The 27,908-nt window shown below is 37.5% G+C and overlaps 1 protein-coding gene across 7 annotated transcripts in view; it reads right to left on the reverse strand.

Moving 5' to 3' along the window:
- Positions 1–27,908, reverse strand: part of FAM227B (family with sequence similarity 227 member B) — a 240,266-nt gene that overhangs the window by 5,743 nt on the left and 206,615 nt on the right. For 4 of the 7 annotated variants that reach the window (XM_058427720.1, XM_058427717.1, XM_058427719.1 and 1 more), the window contains 4 exons: positions 12,351–12,448; positions 2,330–2,491; positions 1,286–1,362; positions 74–148 (listed from right to left, as the gene is read on the reverse strand). In XM_058427720.1, coding sequence (XP_058283703.1) covers positions 74–148; positions 1,286–1,362; positions 2,330–2,491; positions 12,351–12,448 — 412 coding nt within the window. Of the gene's footprint in view, positions 1–73; positions 149–1,285; positions 1,363–2,325; positions 2,492–12,350; positions 12,449–12,865; positions 13,026–27,908 lie in introns of those variants that run through there. The other 3 variants (XM_058427718.1, XM_058427722.1, XM_058427723.1) reach the window with 3 other exon arrangements.

Genomic DNA, 27,908 nt, shown 5'->3' on the forward strand with positions numbered 1-27,908 from the left:
TTTTGTGGTTGTATTTAACATCTCTTCAATTAAAGATGATCTTAAGCACTACCAAGTTGAATAAGAGACAAACCTATCAAGCTCCTTGTCAATTCTTTCCTGCTGCCGTTTTAGAAGTTTTATTTCTTCATTAATTCTGAGCTTTTCCCTATAAAGTCAAAGTTTGAAGTTAAATTTTAAAATAATGCAGGCATTACTAATTGGGAAAGGATAAATCAACAATTTACTGATATACATGTGTTAGTAAAAGCCCTCTACAAACCAATTCATTCCCTCCCTATGCACTATTTAGTGTAAAGAATCCCTCAGCACGTTCCCTCTTACAAACATATGCCGAAAGTATCACACACCACACCTGAGTACAGCTGGACTCCACCTTCTGCTACCACAGGGGCCCTCTAAAAAGGTGTCCATCCGTTTTTCCCAATAAGCACAGGAAATCTAAGGGATATGTGTGTGTGGACGTACACATACACCTGTGGGTGGGTGGGTGGGTGGGAGAGAGGGGAATGGGGACCCTTGGAAAGCAGGGGCACAGGCTTTTAGATCTACCTGCTGGATAGGACATAACTGGTGGTCCTCCATTTACCTCTCTTGGAGGTGCTCCTTGGACAGCAGGAGGCACCCAAAAGGGAGGATCATCCTTTCTCCCCCTAAAGGCAATCACATCTCAAGGCAGTAGCCTTGACAGCATGGACAGAAGAACTGGACCCTGCCAATCTGTTCTAGTAAAAATTGATGGATATTCGCTCACTAACCCATTCCTGGCTTCCTAGCACATAAGATTATCATGACTGACCACAAGCAATTATTTTACAAATTATTATGAATAACTGAAAATGTTCCCCCAAGAAAACATTTCAGGAAGGACTTTGCTGCCTTGATTTCCTTGCTTGACACCAGCCCAGCTGCCACCCCATCTCCAAGGAATTCCTTCCACTGCAGGGAATTTTTCTGCTAGTCATCCAGGGCTTATCTTTGTAAATGGACGATACTCCAATCTCCATTCCCTGGAGCTCTTGCCTCTTCCTGTTGGGGTGCACCCCTCCAGTCACACCAAGCAAAGCTTCCTTCCTTTCTTCTGTCCCTCTCACTTGCCATGGCTCCATGGTTACAACATACACCCTTGACACTTACCTGAAAAGAATCTCTGAGTCTATAAGATGCTCAGACATGACTCTCCTCATCATTAACATAAGGAACTTAGTTTAGATGATTTCTCTGATTGTTTCCAGCTCTTAAAAAGTATTATTTTATATTTAACAATAGTATAGCATCAACTTACATCCTAAAATCCTTTTGGTTCCTTGCAAATTGTCTTTTTGCCTCCTTTATAACATCACGGTATGTTGGAGCAGGTAGTGTGCTAGGCTTATTATTAAGGAATGATTTTCAATTAGAAACATTTGGGAAGTAAATAGTACCCTTCACAGAGGAACCAAGGGTACCATGTGACCTTCACTTTTCAGTAATGAAGAGTCTCAAGTATAAACATGAATATTATGTCTGGAGTTACACTCAGAGGACTGAAAGAAGACAACATCACTTTAAACTTGTGTCCCATTATCTCAACCACAGCAACCACAGGGCACTATGATTTAATAGTCTCATAAATCCTGTAATTACCTTTTGTATGTGTTTGTTTTAAAAGCAGCAACTTGTTAAATGTAAATATTAAAAATTACCAAAATATTAAAAATGTACCAAAATTCATTTTTTTCTTATTTATTTATTCATTTTTGACTCAGGGTCTTGCTTTGTCACCCAGGCTGCAGTGTGGTAGCATGATCATAGTTCACTGTGACCTCAAACTCCTGGGCTCAAAGGAGTCCTCCTGCCTCAGCTTCCTGAGTAGTAGACAGGTTCTCGCTATCTTGCCCAGACTGGTCTTGAACTTCAAACTCCTGGGCCCTAGCAATCCTCCTGCCTTGGCCTCCCAAAGTATTGGGATTACAGGCGTGAGCCTGTAAGACTCTCTTTGGAGAAGGCTAGAAGCCCATGCCTCATAATTCTGACAAATGGTTGAAACCAGTCACTGAACAGTAAAGTTGCAAAGATAGCCTTTTATCAGAGAACCAAGTATACCAGTTTTAAAAGGTATTTGGTTAATGTTTGTTTTATTTTTCTTACATGCAAAATCATAGCATTAGATCTAATAAAGAAAAGCCAAACATACTACCAAAGTTTTAAGCATAAGTAAATATTAATACTAAAGACAAGCATTGATAAAACATGCATTCAATTTTTTTCTCAATTGAGACATTCAGTGAAACGTTTTGAATATTATTTTTGAAACAAATTATATTAAAGCAAAGCTTTAAAAAGGATATGGTTCCTGGAATATCCTAGTGAGTTTAATCTTGGTTTTCTTAGATGCTTTGGAAATACCAGCCAGCTCATGCATCTTAAGATAATATAAAATCAATGGACTCTGACCTCCAAAATTGAAGAGAACACGATTAAACTCTGGACCAGTACTACTATAGTGCGACTGTAAGAGGAAGAAAAGAATCAAGACGATGATTACTTTTGTGCTTCTAAAAAACTGTGAATAAAATATAACTTCATATTTAGCATAAAGTTACCATTTGATATATTAAAATAAAGGAAATTCCAGAAAGCATCTTCTTAATTAGAGGAATTTACCAAAGTATGAGTCTATAAGTATGTGCAGTAAGGCTCTTCTACCCTTTTGATTTATCACCAGGCTTGCATATAGGCAATAGATATTATTCAGTCTTAAGAACAGGAAAAAAAAAAGAAAGAAAATGAACAAAGCCAGGAAAAGACATAGGAAAAATATCTGAACAAATGATGGTCTAAATTTTCAAAATTTATGAAAAACACATCCAAGAAGTTCAGCAATCTCTAAGTAGAATAAAGTCACACCTAGCACATCCTAGACAAAGTTTTTAAAAATAAAGACAAGAAGAAAAACCTCAAAAGCAGCAAGAGAAAGCCACTCATATATAGGCGAACTTTAATAACTAACTTCTTATCATAACAAAACACGCCAGAAGGCAGTGGGATAGCATCAAGGTGCTGATGGAAAAAAAAAAAAAACCTGTTGACCAAAAATTCTATGTCAAGAATACAATAACCATAAATATAATTACTCCAAGATTCTATTATTCCCTTCTTATGGGAGAAATGTCAGTATAGCAACTACTAATATTTTAAGTTTTCCTCAATCTTTGTAATACCATTATGAAAGATTTTTTATTGATTCCACTTACTGTGGGGAAATAAAATTTTGTTTTCATTTGCTTTTATTGATACATAAAGTTCTCTTAATTTCTTTTGCTTATGGTCACTTTTTTATTCTATAGGTTTTTGCAAAAAATATGTTTCAGAATTCCTAGCAGCTACAGAATCATTTCAAATAATGGGACTATCATAATCAATAGCAATTCTTTGCTAGTAAAAAGTTAATGCCAATATCAGACATGTTTTCTATGATGTAAATCACTCCTTCATTTTAAGCTCCCATGATAATTCACATTGGGTTATATATAGCTCAATCTTCAAAATGTATGCAAAACTAGCCCACGCTCAGTTTAGATTTTTAAGAAATTTGCCTGTCTAGATAGATATTTTGCAACACTCTTCCTGTTTCTTTCTTGAGTACTATAAGATAAACATTCTATCTTACTAAAATTCTAGAAATAGACATTTCTGTTATTTTTCTGCAGTGATCAGTTATTAAGTTAAGAAAATCACAGTTTGCAGCCCTTTTTCCTCTATAAGAATTCATGGTTTTTAAGAGTACTTCAGCCAGGTAAGAGGCAAATAGGTATTAAATGCAAATCCTGTGTTGTTGTTTTTGTTTGTTTGTTTTTATTTTTTTGAGACGGAGTCTCGCTCTTTCGCCCAGGCTGGAGTGCAGTGGCGCGATCTTGGCTCACTGCAAGCTTTGCCTCTCAGGTTCACGCCATTCTCTTGCCTCAGCCTTCTGAGCAGCTGGGACTACAGGCGCCCGCCACCAGGCCTGGCTAATTTTTTTTTAATTTTAGTAGAGATGGGGTTGCACCGTGTTAGCCAGGATGGTTTTGATCTCCTGACCTCATGATCTGCCCGCCTCGGCCTCCCAAAGTGCTGGAATAACAGGCGTGAGCCACCGCGCCTGGCCTGGTGTTTTGGTTTTTAAAGCAGAATGTCGCAAGTTAACCAAAAACCTCTTGCTAGAGACACTCCAAATAGCCAAACCAATGAGCAGAAACCCTAATGTTTCCATTCATCCCATGAAAGATAATAGCAGAAATTTGTCAGAGCACTTTAAGATTCCATGAAACAAGACTTTTATTGTGAAGTCAACCTAGCCTAAATTCAAAGAATCAAGCAACTCCATAAACTTAAGAATGATCATGGGTGGTGGAGCCAAGATGGCCGAATAGGAACAGCTCTGGTCTCCAGCTCCCAGCCCCAGCGACACAGAAGACGGGTGATTTCTGCATTTCTCCTTGAGGTACTGGTTTCATCTCACTAGGGAGTGCCTAACAGCGGGTGCAGGACAGTCGGTGAAGCACACTGTGCGCGAGCCGAAGCAGGGCGAGGCATTGCCTCACTCGGGAAGCGCAAGGGGTCAGGGAGTTCCCTTTCCTAGTCAAAGAAAGGGGAAACAGACGGCACCTGGAATATCGGGTCAGTCCCATCCTAATACTGCGCTTTTCCAATGGGCCTGGAAAACGGCACACTAGGAGATTGTGTCCCGCACCTGGCTCGGAGGGTCCTATGCCCACGGAGTCTCGCTGATTGCTAGCACAGCAGTCTGAGATCAAGCTGCAAGGCGGCAGCGAGGCTGGGGGAGGGGCGCCCGCCATTGCCCAGGCTTGCTTAGGTAAACAAAGCAGCCAGGAAGCTCGAACTGGGGGGAGCCCACCACAGCTCAAGGAGGCCTGCCTGCCTCTGTAGGCTCCACCTCTGGGGGCAGGGCACAGACAAACAAAAACTCAGCAAGAACCTCCACAGACTTCAATGTCCCTGTCTGACTGACAGCTTTGAAGAGAGTAGTGGTTCTCCCAGCACGCAGCTGGAGATCTGAGAACGGACAGACTGCCTCCTAAAGTGGGTCCCTCACCCCTGAGCAGCCTAACTGGGAGGCACCCCCCCAGTAGGGTCAGACTGACACCTCATTCAACCAGGTACTCCTCTGAGACAAAACTTTCAGAGGAACTATCAGACAGCTGAATTTGTGGTCTCATGAAAATCTGCTGTTCTGCAGCCACCGCTGCTGACACCCAGCCAAACAGGGTCTGGAGTGGACCTCTAGTAAACTCCAACAGACCTGCAGCTGAGGGTCCTGTCTGGTAGAAGGAAAACTAACAAACAGAAAGGACATCAACACCAAAAACCCATCTGTACATCACCATCATCAAAGACAAAAAGTAGATAAAACCACAAAGATGGGGAAAAAACAGAGCAGAAAAACTGGAAACTCTAAAAAACAGAGCACCTCTCCTCCTCCAAAGGAACGCAGTTCCTCACCAGCAACGGAACAAAGCTGGATGGAGGATGACTTTGATGAGTTGAGAGAAGAAGGCTTCAGACGATCAAACTACTCTGAGCTACGAGAGGAAATTCAAAACAATAGCAAAGAAGTTAAAAACTTTGAAAAAAAATTAGAAGGATGGATAACTAGAATAACCAATGGAGAGAAGGGCTTAAAGGAGCTGATGGAGCTGAAAGCCAAGTTTCGAGAACTACGCGAAGATTGCAGAAGCCTCAGTAGCAGATGCGATCAACTGGAAGAAAGGGTATCGCTGATGGAAGATGAAATGAATGAAATGAAGAGAGAAGGGAAGTTTAGAGAAAAAAGAATAAAAAGAAATGAACAAAGCCTCCAAGAAATTTGGGACTATGTGAAAAGACCAAACCTACGTCTGATTGGTGTACCTGAAAATGATGGGGAGAATGGAACCAAGTTGGAAAACACTCTGCAAGATATTATCCAGGAGAACTTCCCCAATCTAGCAAGGCAGGCCAGCATTCAGATTCAAGAAATACAGAGAACGCCACAAAGATACTCCTCGAGAAGGGCAACTCCAAGACACATAATTGTCAGATTCACCAAAGTTGAAATGAAGGAAAAAATGTTAAGGGCAGCCAGAGAGAAAGGTCGGGTTACCCACAAAGGGAAGCCCATCAGACTAACAGCTGATCTCTCAGCAGAAACTCTACAAGCCAGAAGAGAGTGGGGGCCGATATTCAACATTCTTAAAGAAAAGAATTTTCAACCCAGAATTTGCTATCCCGCCAAACTAAGCTTCATAAGTGAAGGAGAAATAAAATACTTTACAGACAAGCAAACGCTGAGTGATTTTGTCACCACCATGCCTGCCCTAAAAGAGCTCCTGAAGGAAGCACTAAACATGGAAAGGAACAACCGGTTCCAGCCACTGCAAAAACATGCCAAATTGTAAAGACCAGCGAGGCTAGGAAGAAACTATAGCAACTAACGAGCAAAATAACCAACTAACATCATAATGACAGGATCAGATTCACACATAACAATATTAACGTTAAATGTAAATGGGCTAAATGCTCCAATCAAAAGACACAGACTGGCAAACTGGATAAGGAGTCAGGACCCATCAGTGTGCTGTATTCAGGAAACCCATCTCACGTGCAGAGACACACATAGACTCAAAATAAAGGGATGGAGGAAGATCTATCAAGCAACTGGAAAACAAAAAAAGGCAGGGGTTGCAATCCTAGTCTCTGATAAAATAGACTTTAAACCAACAAAGATCAAAAGAGACAAAGAAGGCCATTACATAATGGTACAGGGATCAATTCAACAAGAAGAGCTAACTATCCTAAATATATATGCACCCAACACAGGAGCACCCAGATTCATAAAGCAAGTCCTCAGTGACCTACAAAGGGACTTAAACTCCCACACAATAATAATGGGAGATTTTAACACCCCACTGTCAGCATTAGACAGATCAACGAGACAGAAAGTTAACAAGGATATCCAGGAATTGAATTCAGCTCTACATAAAGTGGACCTAATAGACATCTACAGAACTCTCCACCCCAAGTCAACAGAATATACATTTTTTTCAGCACCACACCACACCTATTCCAAAATTGACCACATAGTTGGAAGTAAAGCTCTCCTCAGCAAATGTAAAACAACAGAAATTATAACAAACTGTCTCTCAGACCACAGTGCAATCAAACTAGAACTCAGGATCAAGAAACTCACTCAAAACCGCTCAACTACATGGAAACTGAACAACCTGCTCCTGAATGACTATTGGGTACATAATGAAATGAAGGCAGAAATAAAGATGTTCTTTGAAACCAACGAGAACAAAGACACAACATACCAGAATCTCTGGGACACATTCAAAGCAGTGTGTAGAGGGAAATTTATAGCACTAAATGCCCACAAGAGAAAGCAGGAAAGATCCAAAATTGACACCCTAATATCACAATTAAAAGAACTAGAAAAGCAAGAGCAAACACATTCAAAAGCTAGCAGAAGGCTAGAAATAACTAAAATCAGAGCAGAACTGAAGGAAATAGAGACACAAAAAACCCTTCAAAAAATTAATGAATCCAGGAGCTGGTTTTTTGAAAAGATCAACAAAATTGATGGACTGCTAGCAAGACTAATAAAGAAGAAAAGAGAGAAGAATCAAATAGATGCAATAAAAAACGAAAAAGGGGATATCACCACTGATCCCACAGAAATACAATCTACCATCAGAGAATACTACAAACACCTCTACGCAAATAAACTAGAAAATCTAGAAGAAATGGATAAATTCCTCGACAAATACACCCTCCCAAGACTAAACCAGGAAGAAGTTGAATCTCTGAATAGACCAATAACAGGTTCGGAAATTGTGGCAATAATCAATAGCTTACCAACCAAAAAGAGTCCAGGACCTGATGGATTCACAGCCGAATTCTACCAGAGGTACAAGGAGGAACTGGTACCATTCCTTCTGAAACTATTCCAATCGATAGAAAAAGAGGGAATCCTCCCTAACACATTTTATGAAGCCAGCATCGTCCGGATACCAAAGCCTGACAGAGACATAACCAAAAAAGAGAATTTCAGACCAATATCCTTGATGAACATTGATGCAAAAATCCTCAATAAAATACTGGCAAACCGAATCCAGCAGCACATCAAAAAGCTTATCCACCATGATCAAGTGGGCTTCATCCCTGGGATGCAAGGCTGGTTCAACAGACACAAATCAATAAATGTAATCCAGCATATAAACAGAACCAAAGACAAAAACCACATGATTATCTCAATAGATGCAGAAAAGGCCTTTGACAAAATTCAACAACCCTTCATGCTAAAAACTCTCAATAAATTAGGTATTGATGGGACGTATCTCAAGATAATAAGAGCTATCTATGACAAACCCACAGCCAATATCATACTGAATGGGCAAAAACTGGAAGCATTCCCTCTGAAAACTGGCACAAGACAGGGATGCCCTCTCTCACCGCTCCTATTCAACATAGTGCTGGAAGTTCTGGCCAGAGCAATCAGGCAGGAGAAGGAAATAAAGGGTATTCAATTAGGAAAAGAGGAAGTCAAATTGTCCCTGTTTGCAGATGACAAGATTGTATATCTAGAAAACCCCATTGTCTCAGCCCAAAATCTCCTTAAGCTGATTAGCAACTTCAGCAAAGTCTCAGGATACAAAATTAATGTACAAAAATCACAAGCATTCTTGTACACCAATCACAGACAAACAGAGAGCCAAATCATGAGTGAACTCCCATTCACAATTGCTTCAAAGAGAATAAAATACCTAGGAATCCAACTTACAAGGGATGTGAAGGACCTCTTCAAGGAGAACTACAAACCACTGCTCAATGAAATCAAAGAGGATACAAACAAATGGAAGAACATTCCATGCTCATGGGTTGGAAGAATCAATATCGTGAAAATGGCCATACTGCCCAAGGTAATTTATAGATTCAATGCCATCCCCATCAAGCTATCAAGGACTTTCTTCACAGAATTGGAAAAAACTACTTTAAAGTTCATATGGAACCAAAAAAGAGCCTGCATCGCCAAGTCAATCCTAAGCCAAAAGAACAAAGCTGGAGGCATCACGCTACCTGACTTTAAACTATACTACAAGGCTACAGTAACCAAAACAGCATGGTACTGGTACCACAACAGAGACATAGATCAATGTAACAGAACAGAGCCCTCAGAAATGATGCCACATAGCTACAACTATCTGATCTTTGACAAACCTGACAAAAACAAGAAATGGGGAAAGGATTCCCTATTTAATAAATGGTGCTGGGAAAACTGGCTAGCCATATGTAGAAAGCTGAAACTGGATCCCTTCCTTACACCTTATACAAAAATTAATTCAAGATGGATTAAAGACTTATATGTTAGACCTAAAACCATTAAAATCCTACAAGAAAACCTAGGCAATACCATTCAAGACATAGGCGTGGGCAAGGACTTCATGTCTAAAACACCAAAAGCAATGGCAACAAAAGCCAAAATTGACAAATGGGATCTCATTAAACTACAGAGCTTCTGCACAGCAAAAGAAACTATCATCAGAGTGAACAGGCAACCTACAGAATGGGAGAAAATTTTTGCAACCTACTCATCTGACAAAGGGCTAATATCCAGAATCTACAATGAACTCAAACAAATTTACAAGAAAAAAACAAACAACCCCATCAAAAAGTGGGCAGAGGACATGAACAGACACTTCTCAAAAGAAGACAATTTATGCAGCCAAAAAACACATGAAGAAATGCTCATCATCACTGGCCATCAGAGAAATGCAAATCAAAACCACAGTGAGATACCATCTCACACCAGTTAGAATGGCCATCATTAAAAAATCAGGAAACAACAGGTGCTGGAGAGGATGTGGAGAAATAGGAACACTTTTACACTGTTGGTGGGACTGTAAACTAGTTCAACCATTGTGGAAGTCAGTGTGGCAATTGCTCAGGGATCTTGAACTAGAAATACCATTTGACTCAGCCATCCCATTACTGGGTATATACCCAAAGGACTATAAATCATGCTGCTATAAAGACACATGCACACGTATGTTTATTGCAGCACTATTCACAATAGCAAAGAGTTGGAACCAACCCAAATGTCTAACAACGATAGACTGGATTAAGAAAATGTGGCACATATACACCATGGAATACTATGCAGCCATAAAAAATGATGAGTTCGTGTCCTTTGTAGGGACATGGATGAAACTGGAAAACATCATTCTCAGTAAACTATCGCAAGGACAAAAAACCAAACACCGCATGTTCTCACTCATAGTTGGGAATTGAACAATGAGAACTCATGGACACAGGAAGGGGAACATCACACTCCGGGGACTGTTGTGGGGTGGGGGGAGGGGGGAGGGACAGCATTAGGAGATACACCTAATGCTAAATGACGAGTTAATGGGTGCAGGAAATCAACATGGCACATGGATACATATGTAACAAACCTGCACATTGTGTACATGTACCCTAAAACCCTAAAGTATAATAAAAAAAAAAAAAGAATGATCATAAGGGATGAAATAGAAAGTCCAAGGGGTGATTTGGGTGCCTAATTTCTCAGTTAATTTATTAAAGGATAATTGCTACAATGAGTAGAAAGCTAAACATTGATTTTTGAGGCTTGAATATATGTTCTGCTAATGCTCATACCCAGTGTCACTTTCAGGGACTAGAAACCCACAGGCAGCCATTTAGCATGTGGACAACTTTGGTGCCTGGAAAATTTTTCATCTTGAGCTGAAATCTATATCCCTGTATCTTTCACTTATTTATTGGCAAAAGTTATACTTTTTTTGGAGCCATACAGAAAAAACTCTAATTCTGCTTTCCTACAGTAGCTCTCTACGTATTTGAAAACAGTTATTATGGCCTTCAGAGTCTTTTCCTTCCAGAAGAAATACTTATAAATAGTTTGGCCATTGCTGAAGCAATATGATTTCAGAGCTCTTCGTAATTAGGTTTAGATGAGGTTGTCAATGATGGAATTGGAGTCTTTATAAGAAGAAGAAGAGACCAGAGCTCACTCTCTCTGCCATATGAGGACACGACAAGGAAGAGGCCATCTGCAAGACAGGAAGAGAGCTTTCACCAGAAAACCAAATTGGCTGGATCCTTGATCTTGGATTTCCCATCCTCCAGAACTATGAGAAATGAATTTCTGTTGTTTAAGCTACTCAGTCCATGGTATTTTGTTATGGCAATCCAAGCTGACTAGTACAATGGGACAGGGCAAAAAATGCAGCAATGTGCTATACTACTAAAGATATATTTCCAATTTCTATCTGTTAACAGCATCCTCTGAAAAAGGTTGTTTAATCTGTTACAAACCCATGTGTTAGCTACTAAACAAAGTACAAGAGACCATTTTTAGTGTTTGCTGAAGACCAGATATACAATTTCTATTACTTATCTCTGATTTCTAAATCTGGCAATATTGCCCCAAAGGAAATGGTGTGACATTGTCATTGATTCAAAATTGACTTCTATACATCACCAGTTAATATCTGAAGTGCCTGCAAACCATCCTTAGCCTTACTGTGAAGGTCAGAATAAAGTAGGAAGATATTTTATTAAACTTGGGTTATTAAATACCGGGAAAAACATAAATACTGACTTTCAGAAAGTGGTTTTTATATAGGCATAATTTTTAATTTTAAATAAATTATCTTATCAGACTTGACAAGATGATGTAGGCAATATTTTAGCAATAAAGACTGTAACCAACTTAAAACCTAATTGTCTAACAAATTAAGATACCAAATTCAGAATTTCAGGTCAATAATCTCATCAAATTTTGGCTAAGGCAACACATGGTGGTGAGTACATGAAATCTCTACTTGCATGGCACCTTCAAGAATGTCGAGAAACTAAGCATTCAAGACTCAAGAGTAACAGTATCTACATGTGGTCAATTATTCTAGGACCATGGCTTAAGAAGTAAGGACAGGTCAACTATTATTGATACTCCTTTGAAGTTTTGCCTGCAGCTTTGCTGCTTATTCAGATCATACTCATGTGCAAACACCAGATGGAGCCTTTGTATGTCAACCAAAGGAGAAACAGTGACAAGACATGTTGTGGGGAAAAAAGATAAATATTATGATATTTTTCATTAGAGATGGGGTTATTTTCAGAAGAAAATAAAACTTTGTAATATTAAGATTAAACCTCAAACAAATCTCTTTTGACCATTAAATTCTTTTCCAAAATATATGGTAAGAATGTAATAACCAGCATTGCCTATGTACAGCACAGTCAATTGCAATTATATTGCAAATTAAACAAGTATGAAATTTTTTCATGATTATTATACTCCAAACCTTTGTTGCTAGTCTTGATAATCTTGATTCTTCCTTGGATATGGGCAACGTATATGCTCTTGGATTGTTTAGAATCTTTATAATATTGAAGTCGATAGCTAAAACAGAAAATAAAATACTTTTTAAAATTCTGGTATTTTTTTCCTTCACAGAAAAAGCACGATACCTCTTTCGCCTTTTAACGATGCACCCTAAACATGGAGAAGGACAAACATGGATAAAGAGTGTTAAGACATTGTTATAACTTGTCCCAAAGAGGAAATAAACATTACATTTCATATTTTTACTCAATAGGGCTTTATTATTATTATAAATATTCATTTATAAATGAAATAAAATTCATTTATTTACATTATGTCATCCTCGCAAACCATTCGGTGAGCTAAGAAACATTTTCCGTAATTTACAGTTGAGAAGACTAAAGTGCAAGTTCTATGACTTGTTTATGCTACTATTTACTAAGTAGTAGAAGGAGAGGACACAAATCTAGGTCTTTTGCTTCTAAGTCCAGAGCAATGACCCTCTAATTAAATGCAATAAGCAACTTGGGCCTCTACCTGTTAGAGTCCTGTTTTTCCATATTCTGACAATACACCCAGATAAGACGAGACTTGATGACCTTTCCTTTCAACCGGCATGAATATGCATGAGGATACAGAGGGATTCGTGCCACTTCTTAAAGGAAAAGAGAACCATGTGATTTAATCAGATATGTCAATCAGCCTAAAAGCACAAGCTAGGTATTAAGTGTATCTTAACATCCGAGAAAAAGGGTGATCTGAGAGGTTTGTTCTAGACTCTGGCACTGATTATCAGTTACTGGGTAGACTAATCAGATCTAGTGATTGTAATGTTGATAACAAACCTCTTAAGAGTTAAAGAAAGTTACTTGGGTTGATTTTTGACATTAGACATTAGGAAATATTAGGCATTAGCTTGAAATACTAAAGGCAGGTAAGCATTTATGTCCACCGGAGATTAAAGAATTGGTTAGCAAGGAACTTACATTTAAACATTTTGAGTAGAAAGAATATTAGATTTAGAATTAGAATGGGCAAGAAAAGTAATAAACCATATTTTCTTCTTCAAAATTTGCTCAATTTTGAAAATTCTTAAATACACATATAATACTTAATATATATGATATTACTTAATTTCTAGTCTTCTATGAACCAGTATAATTAAAAAAATAAAAGAACCTCTCCTTCATGTTCACTGTACACACAATAAAAAGCTTACTTTTCAGATCACCTGAGCTTAATTGTGGAATTGGTATTTAACAGACAGTAGTATACATTAATATGAGGCAAAATATCTAAGCTGGTAGTAAGGCAATGGCAAAATACTAAAGCAAAACAATTTGAAGAGAAAAAGAGTCAAATAAAAATTGCAAAGAAACTCATCTAGATATGATGACTAATCAATAACATTAAAATGCCTATATTTATTAGCTTTTTTTCCTCTAACCCATTGATTAGTTTTAGGGAAAAATGTTAATATTCCCCCGAATTATAGTTTTAGTGCCTCTTCTGTTCTCAGTATCTCTGAAAGCTTGGGAATATTACCTGAAAATCCAAAAATGACTCTATCTGATAAAACTATAATAAAATATGTCTTAACTGTTCTTACTAAGTCTCCAGAAATTTCACTAGTGAAAAAATGTTCCAGTCTTCCTCCACTTGCATTGGGAAACTTTCATTTCCATAATTATCTCCTATTTATTTTTGAGATGTTATCCCCCCTAAAAGGGAGACAGGTAGGTAAGTATGGTTATCACTATCCACTTTTGCAGTTTTTATTCTAACAGTCTTCCTGAAATGCAAATAACTCCTATATGTTGGAAAAATTAAAGAAAGGTCAAGTGTAGGCCACAAATATTAATACAATAATTGACTAAACTATAGAAACAGAAAAAGTATTGCTGATAGATACACTTTAGAATATATGTAATTAAAATCAGAACTACTCTTAGAGACTTTTAATCTAGTATTGAAATGCAAGATAATTCAAGAAAAGGCCTCATACTTGCATTAAAAGACAGACAAATGATGCAATATTTAACTTGTTTTAAGTTAAAATGCTAAAAGATACAAGTATCATTTTCCATGATTCCTGATTTGGGCAACTGGTTTTTCCATTAACCAACCACACCAGATAAAAGCTCTACTTTATAAAGATAGTTGGTATCAAAGCAAGAATTTTTGAGGCTAGACTACTTCAAGATCAGATCTTTCAGAGTCATTTACAAAGAGAATACCTGAGACCCAAGCCTGATATAATTTTACCGTCGACTTTTAAATCCTGTAAATGGTCAGAATTCCCGAGATTTTTAGTTGTTCTAATGAAGTCTAGGAAGGAATCCAATAAGCCTCATAAATAAGAACTATAGAATGCACCAAAATAGCACAGTAATAATAATTTTAGAAGCGCAAGAGTTGGAATGTACCTTGGAGAGAGGGGTAGAAAAGAAATGCCAGGAGAAATAAAGAGAAAATATAAGTATCCATTAGGAAAAATGTATGTGATCTGAGCAAATAAAAAATAAAATGTGAATGCAATTTTGTCCAATAATATAGGAAAATGATGAGTATTTCAAATAAAGTATTGCATATTCATGAGTTTTTGAGACCGAGTCTTGCTCTGTTGCCCAGGCTGGAGTGCAGTGGCGCCATCTAGGCTCCACCTCCCAGGTTCAAGTGATTCTCCTGCCTCAGCCTCCTGAGCACTGAGATTACAGGCGTTCACCACCATGGCCAGCTGATTTTTACTATTTTTAGTAGAGACTGGGTTTGACCATATTGGTCAGGGTGGTCTCAAACTCCTGACCTCAAAAGATCCTCCTACCTTGGCTTCCCAAAGTGGTAGGATTACAAGCATGAGCCACCATGCCCAGCCTCATGAGTATATTCTTAATGTCTTATTGTGTGTATTTTCTGATCATGCTTCTCTGACTGTTTCAGATCTTTATATGCATACTTCCAAGTCCTTTCAATCTGATCATCTGCAGGCCCAGTCATTGGTTTGTATATATATTAAACCTCAAATGAGTTATATCTCTCTACATACCTACTTACAGATCCATCCTCCCACCTCTCTGTGTGAAATTCATGGTTCAAATTGGCAAACTGAAAGATTAAGGACCTTCACAATGCTCTAAATTAGAATTGCTTCTCCTTGTAATGTTATGTTAACATAATATACATAATTATAAATAACTTCACAGAGAGATTATACAGTCCGAGTGTTTATACATATACTTTGTTAACTATGAAGTGTATGCTTATGTAGGTCACTAGCATCCTTAGGTTTCACTAATTCTGTACCAAATTTAGTATATCCAAGAACATGAAGATTTTTATGTTATAATAAATTAGTGATTCATATCACATTTGGTTCCCAAGGAAAGTGCCATCTTATTATTACTTTATTTTGGCATTTTTGGGAGTTACTTTTATCCATTATTTCTTACTATGAATTATAGTTGTATCTCTAAGAACCAAATCATTGCTCAGGCAAGTTATAGATGCAAGACACAAGTTATTATTTTTAAAGTATTTCTATTTTTTTATAAGAACCAAAGTGACAAGTATCTGAATAAGAAACTGATGTATTTATTTATGAACTAAGGCTCTGTGAAGCCAAACATTACATATGTTTTATAAAAGAGTAGCTTTTAAGCTTAAGATTTGATCAAAGGTGCTGGTGAAGAAACTTATTGACCCATTTAAAAATCTTTCCTATAGAATGAAAAACATTTTTTAAAAATCCACCACTAAATGGGTTCAGAGGCAAAACTTAGAGCATACCATCTGATAAATTACTTTTCCCATGATATGTAAATTTATCTACACAAGACCTTTTAGGATGATATAAAATTGAGACTAATTTAATTGTATGTGGAGTACAAACTATGCTTATTGAGAATAATAAAATTAGAAGGAATTGAGACTATCTTTATTTTATAACCAAACCTTGACAGTCTTGACTGGTACTGTCATAAAAATTCTTAACCATCTTTGTATTAGTGATGGTTTGACCTTATTATTGATGTGTTCCTCCTTTGTATTAGTGATTGTGTGAACTTATTATTGATGTGTCCCTCATTGAAACCATGTTTCCACAGTTCCATATCTGAAAATGTCCCATAAAAGAGAAGGCCAGGAAAATTTGCAATACTTTGTGTGAAAGGCAAATATTCAACTTTTTTTTCCCATATAATTTCTATCATGTACCACATTTTTCTTTTAAACTTGTCCACAGTCCTCATGGTTTCATATGCTACTCTTAACATTATGACTGTTGTCTATTATTTCTTTTGATCTCATTTAATGAGCAAAATCTAAATTATTAGCAATAGCATTCATGGGGTGCTTACATATTATTTGATATGCTCAGCACATTCTGTGCTTCAGTGTGGGAAAGTAATTAAAACTGCAATAAAAGCTAAATTATTGTAGAACAACTAGAATAATTAGACAAATAGTATGAAAGACAACATATATGATATAAAAATAATAACATTGGTAATTTGATAGGAACAGTGTTTTATCTGTAAATTGCTTTGGGAAGTATGGCCATTTTAACGTTATCGATTCTTCCAATACATGAGCATGGGATGTTTTTCCACTTGTTTGTGTCAGATATGATTTCTTTCAGCAGTGTTTTGTAGTTCTCTTTCTAGAGATCTTGCACTTCTTTGCTTAGATGTATTCCTAGGTATTTTATTTTTTGTATGTGACTATTGTAAATGAGATTGCATTCTTGATTTGGTTCTCAGCTTGAATGTTATTGGTATATAGAAATGTCACTGAGTTTTGTACATTGATTTTGTATCCTGAAACTTCGCTGAAGTCTTTTGGCAGATTCTTTAGGGTTTTCCTTTTTTTTCTTTTTCTGAGATGGAATCTCGCTCTGTTGCCCAAGCTGAAGTGCAGTGGAGGGTTCTCAGCTCCCTGCAACCTCTGTCTCCTGGGTTCAAGCGATTCTCCTGCCTCAGCCTCCTGAGTAGCTGGGACCACAGGCACATGCCATCACGCCTGGCTAATTTTTTGTATTTTTAGTAGAGATGGGGTTTCACCATGTTAGCCAGGATGGTTTCGATCTCCTGACTTTGTCATTTGCCTGCCTCGGCCTCCCAAAGTGTTGGGATTACAGGCGTGAGCCACCGCGCCCGACGTCTTTAGGGGTTTCTAGTTACAGAATCATATCACCAATGAAGAGAGAGAATTTGAGTTATTTTCCTATTTGGATGCCTTTTATTTCTTTATCTTGCCTGATTGCTGTGGCTAGGACTTCCAGTACTTTGTTGCATAGGAGTGATGAGTGGGCATCCTTGTCTTTGTCCAGTTCTCAGTGGGAATACTTCTAGCTTTTGCTTATTCAGTATGCTGCTGACTATGGTTCTGTTAGGAATGACACTTATTCCTTTGAGGAATATTCGTTTGATGTCTAGTTTGTTGAGAGTTTTTATCATGGATGTTGGATTTCACCAAAAGCTTTTTTTGGTGTCTACTGAGATGGTCATGCGTTTTTTGTTTTTTTTTTAAATCTCTTTCAGTAGTAAATCACATTTAAACAAACTTTTTCAATTTTTAATTTTTGCAGGTACATATTAGGTGTATATATTTATGGAGGTCATGAGATATTTTGGTACAGGCATGCAATGTATAATAATCACATCATAAAAGATTAGATATCCATCCCCTCAAACAGTTATCCTTTGTGTTACAAATAATGCAATAACACTGTTTTGGTCTTATTTTATTTTATTTATTTATTTTTTTTTTTGAGACGGAGTCTCGCTCTGTCACCCAGGCTGGAGTGCAGTGGCGCAATCTCGGCTCACTGCAAGCTCCGCCTCCCGGGTTCACGCCATTCTCCTGCCTCAGCCTCTCCGAGGAGCTGGGACTACAGGCGCCCGCCACCACGCCCGGCTAATTTTTTTGTATTTTTAGTAGAGACGGGGTTTCACCATGGTCTCGATCTCCTGACCTCGTGATCCGCCCGCCTCGGCCTCCCAAAGTGCTGGGATTACAAGCGTGAGCCACCGCACCTGGCTTATTTTAAAATGAACAATTAAATTATTGACTATAGTCCTTCTGTTGTGCTATCAAATACTAGGTCTTATTTATTCTAACTATTTCTTTTTGTACGCATTAATCATGCTTACCTCCCCACAGACCTCCAATACACTTCCCAGCCTTTATTAACCATTCTTCTATTCTTTATCTCCATGAGTTCGTTTTGATTTTTAGATCCCACAAATAGGTGAGAACATGTAATGTTTATCATTCTGTGCCTATGTTATTTCACTTATCATAATGACCTCCAGTTCCATCCATGTTGTTGCAAATGACAAAGTCTTATTCTTTTTTGTGGCTGAATAGTACTCATTGTATATACGTACCATATTTTTGGGTATATATACCTGGCAATGAGATTGCTGGTTTGTATAGTAGCTCTATTTTTAGCTTTTTGAGGAACCTCCAAACTGTTCTGTACAGTGGTTGTACTAATTTACATTCCCACCAACAGTGTATAAGGGTTCCCTTTTCTCCACATCCCTTTTCTCCATCTGCCAGCATTTGTTATAGCCTGTCTTTTGAATATAAGCCATTTTAATTGGAGTGATATCTCATTATAGTTTTGCTTTGCATTTCTCTGATAATCAAGAAGGTTGAACACTTTTTGTTTTGCCATTTGTATGCTTTCTTTTGAGAAAAGTTCAATTCTTTTGCCAATTTTTTGATCAGGTTATTAGATTTTTTCCTATAGAGTTGTTTGAACTTCTTATATATTTTGGTTATTAATTCCCTGTCAGGATAGATAGTTTTGCAAATATTCTCTGTGTCTTTTCCCTTTCTTGATTGCTTCCTTTGCTGTGTAGAAGGTTTTTCTTCTTCTTCTTCTTCTTTTTTTTTTTTTTTAGCTTAATGTGATCTCATTTGTACATTTTGCTTTAGTTGCCTGTGTTTGTGGGGGTATTGCTCCAGAAATTTTTGCCTGGACCTATGTCCTGGAGGTTTTCTTCAACAGTTTCTTGCAGTAGTTTCATAGTTTGAGGTCTTAGATTTAAGTACTAAATTCATTGTAATTTGATTTTTGTATATGGTGAGAGATAGGGATCAAGTTTCATTCTTCTGCGTAGGGACATCTAGTTTTTCCAGCACCATTTATTGAAGAGATTGTCTTTTCCCCAATATATATTCTTGGCACCTGTGTTGAAAATGAGTTCATTGTAGGTGTGTGAATTTGTTTCTGGGTTCTCTATTTTGTGCCATTGGCCTATGTGTCTGTTTTTATGCCAGTACCATGCTGTTTTGGTTACTATAGCTTTGTATATGTTTTTGTATTTCTTTGTGGAATGTCATTGGTATTATAATAGAGATTGCAATGAATCTATAGATCAGACATTTTAACTATATTGATTATTGCAATCTAGGAACACGGAATATCTTTCAATTTTTTTTGGTGTCCTCTTCAATTTCTGTCATTAATGTTTTATAGTTTTCATTGTAGAGGTCTTTCACTTTGGTTATGTTAATTCCTAGGTATTTAATTTTATTTGTGGCTATTGCAAATGGTATTACATTTTTTATTTCTTTTTCAGATTGCTCACTGTTGGCATATAGAAATGCTATTGATTTTTGTATCTTGATTTTGTATCTTGCAACTTTACTGAATTTGTCAGTTCTAATTTTTTTTGGTGGTTTTTCCAAATATAAGGTCGCATCATCTGCAAATAAGGATAATTTGACTTCCTTTCCAATTTGAATGCCCTTTATTTCTTTCTGTTGTCTGATTGTTCTAGCTAGGACTTCTAGTACTATATTGAATAATAGTGGTGAAAGTAGGCATGCTTGTCATGTTCCAGATCTTAAAGGAAAGGCTTTCAGTTTTTTTCCCCATTTAGTATAAAACTAGCTGTGGTTCTGTCATATAAGGCTTTTATCATGCTGAGGGATGTTCCTTCTAAACCCATTTTTTGAGGTTTTTTTTTTTATCATGAAGGGATGTTAAACTTTATCAGATGCTTTTCTGGCATTAATTGAAAAGGTCATATAATTTTTGTCCTCCATTCTGTTGATATGATGTATGACATTGATTGATTTGCATATGTCGAACCATCCTTACATCTCTGGGATAAATCCCACTTGATCGTAATGAATGACCTTTTTAATGTACCATTACATTTGCTTAGCTAGTTGTTGGTGAGTGGTTTTGCATTAATATTCATTGGAGATATTGGCCTGTAGTTTTCTTTTTTTGATGTGTCTTTATCTGGCTTTGGTATCAGGGTAATGCTGGCCACAGAGAATGAGTTTGAAAGTATTCCCTCTTCCTGTATGTTTTGGAACAGTTTAAGTAGAATTGGCATTAGTTCCCAGTAGAATTCATCACTGAAGCCATTGTGTCCCAGGTTTTCTTTCTCTTGGATAACCTTTTATTATTACTTTGGTCTCATTACTTGTTATTGGGCTATTCAGCTTTTGGATTTATTTCTCATTCAATCTAGGTAGGTTGTATGTGTCTAGGAATTTGTCCATTTTTTCTAGATTTTCCAATTAATTGGCATATATATTTTTTTCATAGTAGCCACTTGATATGGGTTGGCTGTATCCCCACCCAAATCTCATCTTGAATTGTAACTCCAATAATTCCCACATGTTGTGGGAGGAACCTGGTGGGAGAAAATGGGATCATGGGGGTGGTTTCCCCCATACTGTTCTCATGGTAGTGAATAAGTCTCATGAGATCTGATGGTTTTATAAGGGGTTTCCCTTATAAAACCAGGGGTTTCCCTGGCTGTTATTCTCTCTTGACTACTACCATGTAAGATGTGCCTTTCACTTCCACCATGATTGTGAGGGCCTCCTCAGTCACATGGAATTGTGAGTCCATCAAACCTCTTTTTCTTTATAAATCACCCAGTCTTGGTTATGTCTTTATCAGTAGTGTGAAAATGGACTAACATAGTAAATTGGTATTGGTAGTATGGGGTGCTGCTGTAAAGATACCTGAAAATGTGGAAGCAACTTTGGAACTGGGTAACAGGCAGAGTTTGGAACAGTTTGGAGGGCTTAGAAAAAGACAGGAAAATGTGAGAAAGTTTGGAACTTTCTAGAGACTTGTTGAATGGCCTTGACCAAAATGCTGAAAATGATATGGCCAATGAAAGCCAGACTGAGATGGTCTCGGATGGAGAAGAGAAACTTGTCGTGAACTGAAGTAAAGGTGACTCTTGCAATGTTTTAGCAAAGAGACTGGTGGCATTTTGTCTTTGCCCTAGAGATCTGTGGAACTTGGAACTCGAGGGAGATGATTTAGGGTATCTGGCAGAAGAAATTTCTAAGCAGCAAAGCATTCAAGAAGTGACTTGGGTGCTGTTAAAAGCATTCGGTGTTAAAAGGGAAACAGCATATAAAAGTTTGAAAAATTTGTAGCCTGACGCTGTGATAGAAAAGACAAACCCATTTTCTGAGGAGAAATTCAAGTCAGCTGCAGAAATTTGCATAAGTAATGAGGAAACAAATGTTAATCACCAAGACAATGGGAAAAATGTTTACAGGGCATGTCAGAGACCTTTGTGGCAGCTCCTGCCATCACAAGCCCAGAGGCCTAGGAGGAAAAAATGGTTTCATGGGCTGGGCCCAGAGCCCCCTTGCTGTATGTAGCCTAGGGAGTTGTTGCCCTGTGTCCCAGCCACTCTAGCCATGGTTAAAAGGGGCCGAGGTATAGCGCAGGCCATTGCTTCAGAGGGTGCAAGCCCCAAGACTTGGCAGCTTCCATGTGGTGTTGAGGCTTCAGGTGCACAGAAGTCAAAATTGAGATTTGTGACCCTCTGCCTAGATTTCTGAGGATGTATGAAAATCCCTGGATGTCCAGGAAGAAGTTTGCTGCAGGGGTTGGGCCCTCATAAAGAACCTCTGCTAGGGCAGTGTGGAAGGGAAATGTGGGGTTGAAGCCATCACGCAGGGTCCCCACTGGGGCACTGCCTAGTAGAGCTGTGAAAAGACGGCCACTGTCCTCCAGACCCCAGAATGGTAGATCCACAACAGCTTGCACTGTGTGCCTGGAAGAGCTGCCAACACTCAATGTCAGCCCATAAAAGCAGCCAGAAGGGAGGCTGTACTCTGCAAAGCCACAGGGGTGGAGCTGACCAAGACCATGGGAACTCACCTCTTGCTTCAGTGTTACCTGGATGTGAGGCCTGGAGTCAAAGAAGATCATTCTGGAGCTTTAAGATTTGACTGCCCTGCTGGATTTCAGGCTTGCATGGGGCCTTTAGCCCCTCTGTTTAGGCCAAGTTCTCCCATTTGGAATGGCTGTATTTATCCAATGCATGTAACCCCATTGTATCTAGAAAGAACTAACTTGCTTTTGATTTTACAGGTTCATAGGCAGAAGGGACTTGCCTTGTCTGAAATGAGACTTCGGACTGTGGACTTTTGAGTTAATGCTGAAATAAGACTTTGGGGGACTGCTGGGAAGGCATGATTGATTTTGAAGTGAGAGGACATGAGATTTGGGAGGATCTGGTGCAGAATGATATGCGTGGCTGTGTTCCCAGTCAAATTATGGGAATTAGCTCCCATAATTCCCATACGTTGTGGGAGGGATCTGGTAGGAGATAATTGAATCATCGGGGTGGTTTCCCCCATACTGTTCTCATGGCAGTGAATAAGTCTCACAAGATCTGATAGTTTTATAAGGGGTTTCCCCTTTCACTTGGCTCTAATTCTGTCTTGTGTGCCACCATGTAAGGTGTGCCTTTTGCCTCCTGCCATGATTGTGAGGCCTCCCCAGCCATGTGGAACTGTGAGTCCATCAAACATCTTTCTCTTTATAATTTACCCAGTCTCAGGTATGTGTACAAGTTTTTTTTTTTTTTTTTTTTTTTGGTGAACATGTGCTTTCAATCACCTTGGGCATATATTTAGGAGTAGAACTGCTGAGTTATATATTATCTTTATATGCAACCATTTTAGGAACTACCAAACTATTTTTCCAAAGTGATTGCACCATTTACAATTCCATAAACAAGTATGAGAATTCTAATTTTTCCACATTCTTGCCAATACTTGTTATTGTCTGTCTTTTTTTATTTTAGCCACCCAAATGAGTGTCAAGTGGTATTTCACTGTGGTTTTAATTTGTGTTTGCTTGTTGTTGAACCATCTTTTTTTTTTTTTTTTTTTTTGAGATAGGGTTTTACTCTGTCACCCAGGACGGAGTGCAGTGTCACAAACACAGCTCAATGCAGCTTCAACTTCCAAGACTCAAGCAGTTCTCTCACGTCAGCCTTCTGAGTGGCTGAGACCACAAGCATGTGCCACCACACCTGTCTAATTTTTTTATTTTTGTAGAGACAAGATCTCGTTATGTTGCCCAGGCTGGCTGTGAACTCCTGGGCTCTAGTAATCCTCCTACCTTGACCTCTCAATGTGCTAGGATTTGCAGGTGTGAGCCACTGAACCCAACATTTTAGTTTTTATTGGTCATTTGTATATCTTCTTTGGAGAAATGTCTATTTAAATTCTTTGTCTATTTAAAAATTGGTTTGTCTTTCTTCATTGAGTTATAAGAGTTCTTCATATACTCTGAATACAAATCTTTTTTATCAGATACCTGATTTGCAAATATTTTCTTCCATTCTGTGGATTAAGTTTTTAATTTCTTGATGATGTCCTTTGAAGCACTAAGTTTTAACATTTGAATGAAGTTCAATTTATTTATTTTTAATTTTGTTGCTTTATTTGGTGTCATATCTAAGACTCATTCCTAAATCAAGGTCAGGAAGAGTTACTCCTGTTTTCTCTCTGAGATTTTTATATTTTTAACTATTATATTTAAGTATACAATCCATTTTGAGTTAAATTTTGTATATTGTGTGAGGTACAAGTCCAACTTTATTCTTTTGTAGGTGAATACCCCAGTTGTCACAGCAGTGCTGAAAAAATCATTCTTTTTACATTGAATGGTCTCAACATTCTTCTAGAAAATCAATGACCCACGAATGTGAAATTTATTACTGGACTCTCCAGTCTATTTCATTTACCTATATGTTTACCCTTATGCCAGTACCACATTGTCTTGATTAATGTGGCTTTGTAGCCAGTTTTGAAATCAGGAATTGTGAGTCTTCCAACCTTGTTCTTCCTTTTTCAATAGTGATTTGGTTATTCTTGTTCCCTTGCATTTCCATATGAATTTCTAAATCATTCCCAAAACAGGTAGCTAGAATTTAATAGGCATTGTGTTGCATTTGTCATTTTGGGGAGTATTGTATTAACAATATTAAATCTTCCAATCCATTAGCATGGAGGTTTTTTCATTCATTAAGTTTTTCTATACTTTCTTTCAATACTGGTTTGTAATTTTTGTGGATAAGCCTTACACATCTTTTGCTAATCTATTCCTAAGTATCTTATTTGTTTTTATGGTATTGTAAATGGGGTGGTTTTCTCTTCTGTTAAAAATGTACAATTAAGTTATTATTGACTATAGTCACCCTGTTGTGCTATCAAATACTAGGTCTTATTCATTTTTTCTAACTACCTTTTTTATTGTCCCCATTAATCATCCCAACCTCTTCCCCAGCCTGCCACTACCCTTCCAGCCTCTGTTAACCATTCTTCTAGTCTCTAAGTCCATGAGTTCAATTGTTTTAATTTTTAGATCCCATAAATAATTGAGAACATGCAATGTTTGTCTTTCTGTGCCTGGCTTATTTCACTCCAGTTTCTTCCATGTTGTTGCAAATGCCTTGACCTTACTCTTTTTATGGCTGAATAGTACTCCATTGTGTATATGTACACATTTTCTTATTCTTTCATCTACTGATGGACATTTAGGTTGCTTCCAAATTTTAGCTATTGTGAACAGTGTTGCAACATACAGGAGTGCAGATATTTCTTTGATATACTGATTTCCTTTCTTTTGGGGGTATATATCCAGCAGTGAGATTACTAGATTATATGGTAGCTCAATTTTTAGTTTTTTGAGGAACCTCCAAACTGTTCTCCATAGTGGCTGTACTAATTTATATTTCCACAAACAGTGTATGAGGGTTCCCTTTTCTCCATATCTTCACCTATTATTGCCTGTCTTGGAAATAAACCATTTTAAGTGGGGTGAGATGGTATCTCGCAGTTTTGATTTGCATTTCTCTGATGATCAATAATGTTGAGCACTTTTTCATATGCCTGTTTGCCATTTGTATGTCTTCTTTTGAGAAGTCTATTCAAGTCTTTTGCTCATTTTTTGACTAGATTATTCAATTCTTTTCCCATAGAGTTACTTGAGCTCCTTATATACCCTGGTTATTAATCCCTTGTCAGATAAGTAGTTTGCAAATATTTTCTGCCATTTTGTGGGTTGTCTCTTCACTTTGTTGATTGTATCCTCTGCTGTGCAGAAGCTTTTCAACTTGATGTGTTCACATCTGTCAAAGTTGCCTTTGATTGCCTGTGCTTGTGGGGTGTTGCTCAAAAAATTGTCACTTAGACCAATGTCCTGGAGAGTTTCTTGATGTTTTCTTGCAGTAGTTTTATAGTTTGAGGTCTCAGATGTAAGTCTTTATTTCATTTTTATTTCATTTTGTATACGACAAGAGATAGCGGTGTAGTTTCGGTCTTCTGAATACGGAGATCTAGCTTTCTCAGCATTACTTGTTAACGAGACTGTCTTTTCCCTAATGTATGTTCTTGGCACTTTTGTTAAAAATGAGTTCACTGTAGGTGTGTGGGTTTGTTTCTGGGTTCTATATTCTGTTCCATTGGTCTGTGTGTCTATTTTTATGCCAGTACCATGCTGTTTTGGTTACTGTAGCTCTGTAGTATAATTTGAAGTCAGGTAATGTCATTCCTCTAGTTTTGCTCTTTTTGCTTAAGATAGCTTTGGTTTTTCTTGGTATTCTTTTAGGATTTTTTTTTTCTATTTATGTAAAGAATATCATTGGTATTTTGATAGGGATAGCATTGAATTTGTAGATTGCTTTGGTTAGTATGAACGTGTTAACAATATTATTATTCCAATCTGTGAACACTGAATATTTTTCCAATATTTCCATTTTTTGGTGTCCTCTTCAATTTATTTCATCAGTGTTTTATTGTTTTCATTATAGAGTTCTTTCACTTCTTTGATAATTCCTAGGTATTTAATTTTATGTGTGGCTATTGTAAATGGGTTACTTTTAAGATTTCTTATTCAGATTGTTCACTGTTGGCATATAGATGTGCTACTGATTTTTGTATGTTGATTTTGTATCCTGAAGCTTTACTGAATTTATCAGTTCTAATAGCTTTCTTGTGGAGTCTTTAGGTTTTTCCAAATATAAGATCAACTCATCTGCAAATAACAATCATTTGACTTCTTCCTTTCCAATTTGGATGCCCTTTATTTCCTTCTCTTGTCTGATTGCTCTAGCTAGGACTTCCAGTACTATGTTGAATAACAGAGGTGAAAGTGGGCATCCTTGTCATGCTCTAAATCTTAGAGCTTTTAGTTTTTCCTCACTCAGTATAATACTAGATGTGGGTCTGTTGTATATGGCTTTTATTATGTTGAGGTACGTTCCTGCTATTCCCAGTTTTTTGAGGGTTTTTATCATGAAGGGATGTTAAACTTTATCAAATGCTTTTTCAGCATCAATTGAAAGGATCATATCGTTTTTATCTTTCATTTTGTTGATATGGTGTATTACATTGATCGATTTGCATACGTTGAACCATGCTTGCATCCCTGGAATAAATCCCACTTGGATCTGATGAATAATCTTTCTAATGTATTGTTTAATTTCTAATGTATTGTTTGCTAGTGTTTTCTTCAGGGTTTTCACATCAATATTAATCAGAGATATTGGTCTGTAGTTTTCTTTTTTTGATGTGTCTGTATCTGGTTTTGGTATCAGGGTAATACTGGCCTTGTAGAGTAAATTTGGAAGTATTCCCTCCTTCTCTAGTTTTTGATTTTGAGTAGGATTGGTTAGTTCTTCTTTAAATGTTTGCTAGAATTCAGCTATGAGATCCTGGGCTTTTCTTTACCAGGAGACTTTTTGTTAGGACTTTGATCTCAGTATTTGTTATTCATCTGTTGAGGTTTTGGATTTATTTATGGTTCAATCTTGGTAGGTTGTATGTGTCTAGAAATTTGTCCATTTATTCTAGATTTTCCAATGTATTGCCATATATTTGCTCACAGTAGCCACTAATGATCCTTTCAATTTCTGTGATATCTGTTGTATTGCTTCCTTTTTCATTTCTAATTTTATTTATTTGTACTTTGATGATTTTGGACATAATCCAGCAGAATCCTCTGGATTACAAGGTAGAGACTCTTTTCTCACCCCTTACTTTCTCCCAAACAGGGTTTCTTTCTCCATTCTGAGCCACCCGAAGCTGGAGCTGGAGTGACACATGCACCACTGTGGCCACCACCACTACGATTGTACTGGGTCAGACCTGAAGCCGGCACAGCACTGGGTCTTGCTCAAGGCCAGCTGTAACCACTCCCTGGCTACTGCCTATGTTTGCTCAAGGCCCCAGGGCTTTACAATCA

The sequence above is a fragment of the Hylobates moloch genome, unplaced genomic scaffold (genome assembly GCF_009828535.3).
Source record: "Hylobates moloch isolate HMO894 unplaced genomic scaffold, HMol_V3 SCAFFOLD_14, whole genome shotgun sequence".
NCBI classification, from domain to species: Eukaryota; Metazoa; Chordata; class Mammalia; order Primates; family Hylobatidae; genus Hylobates; species Hylobates moloch.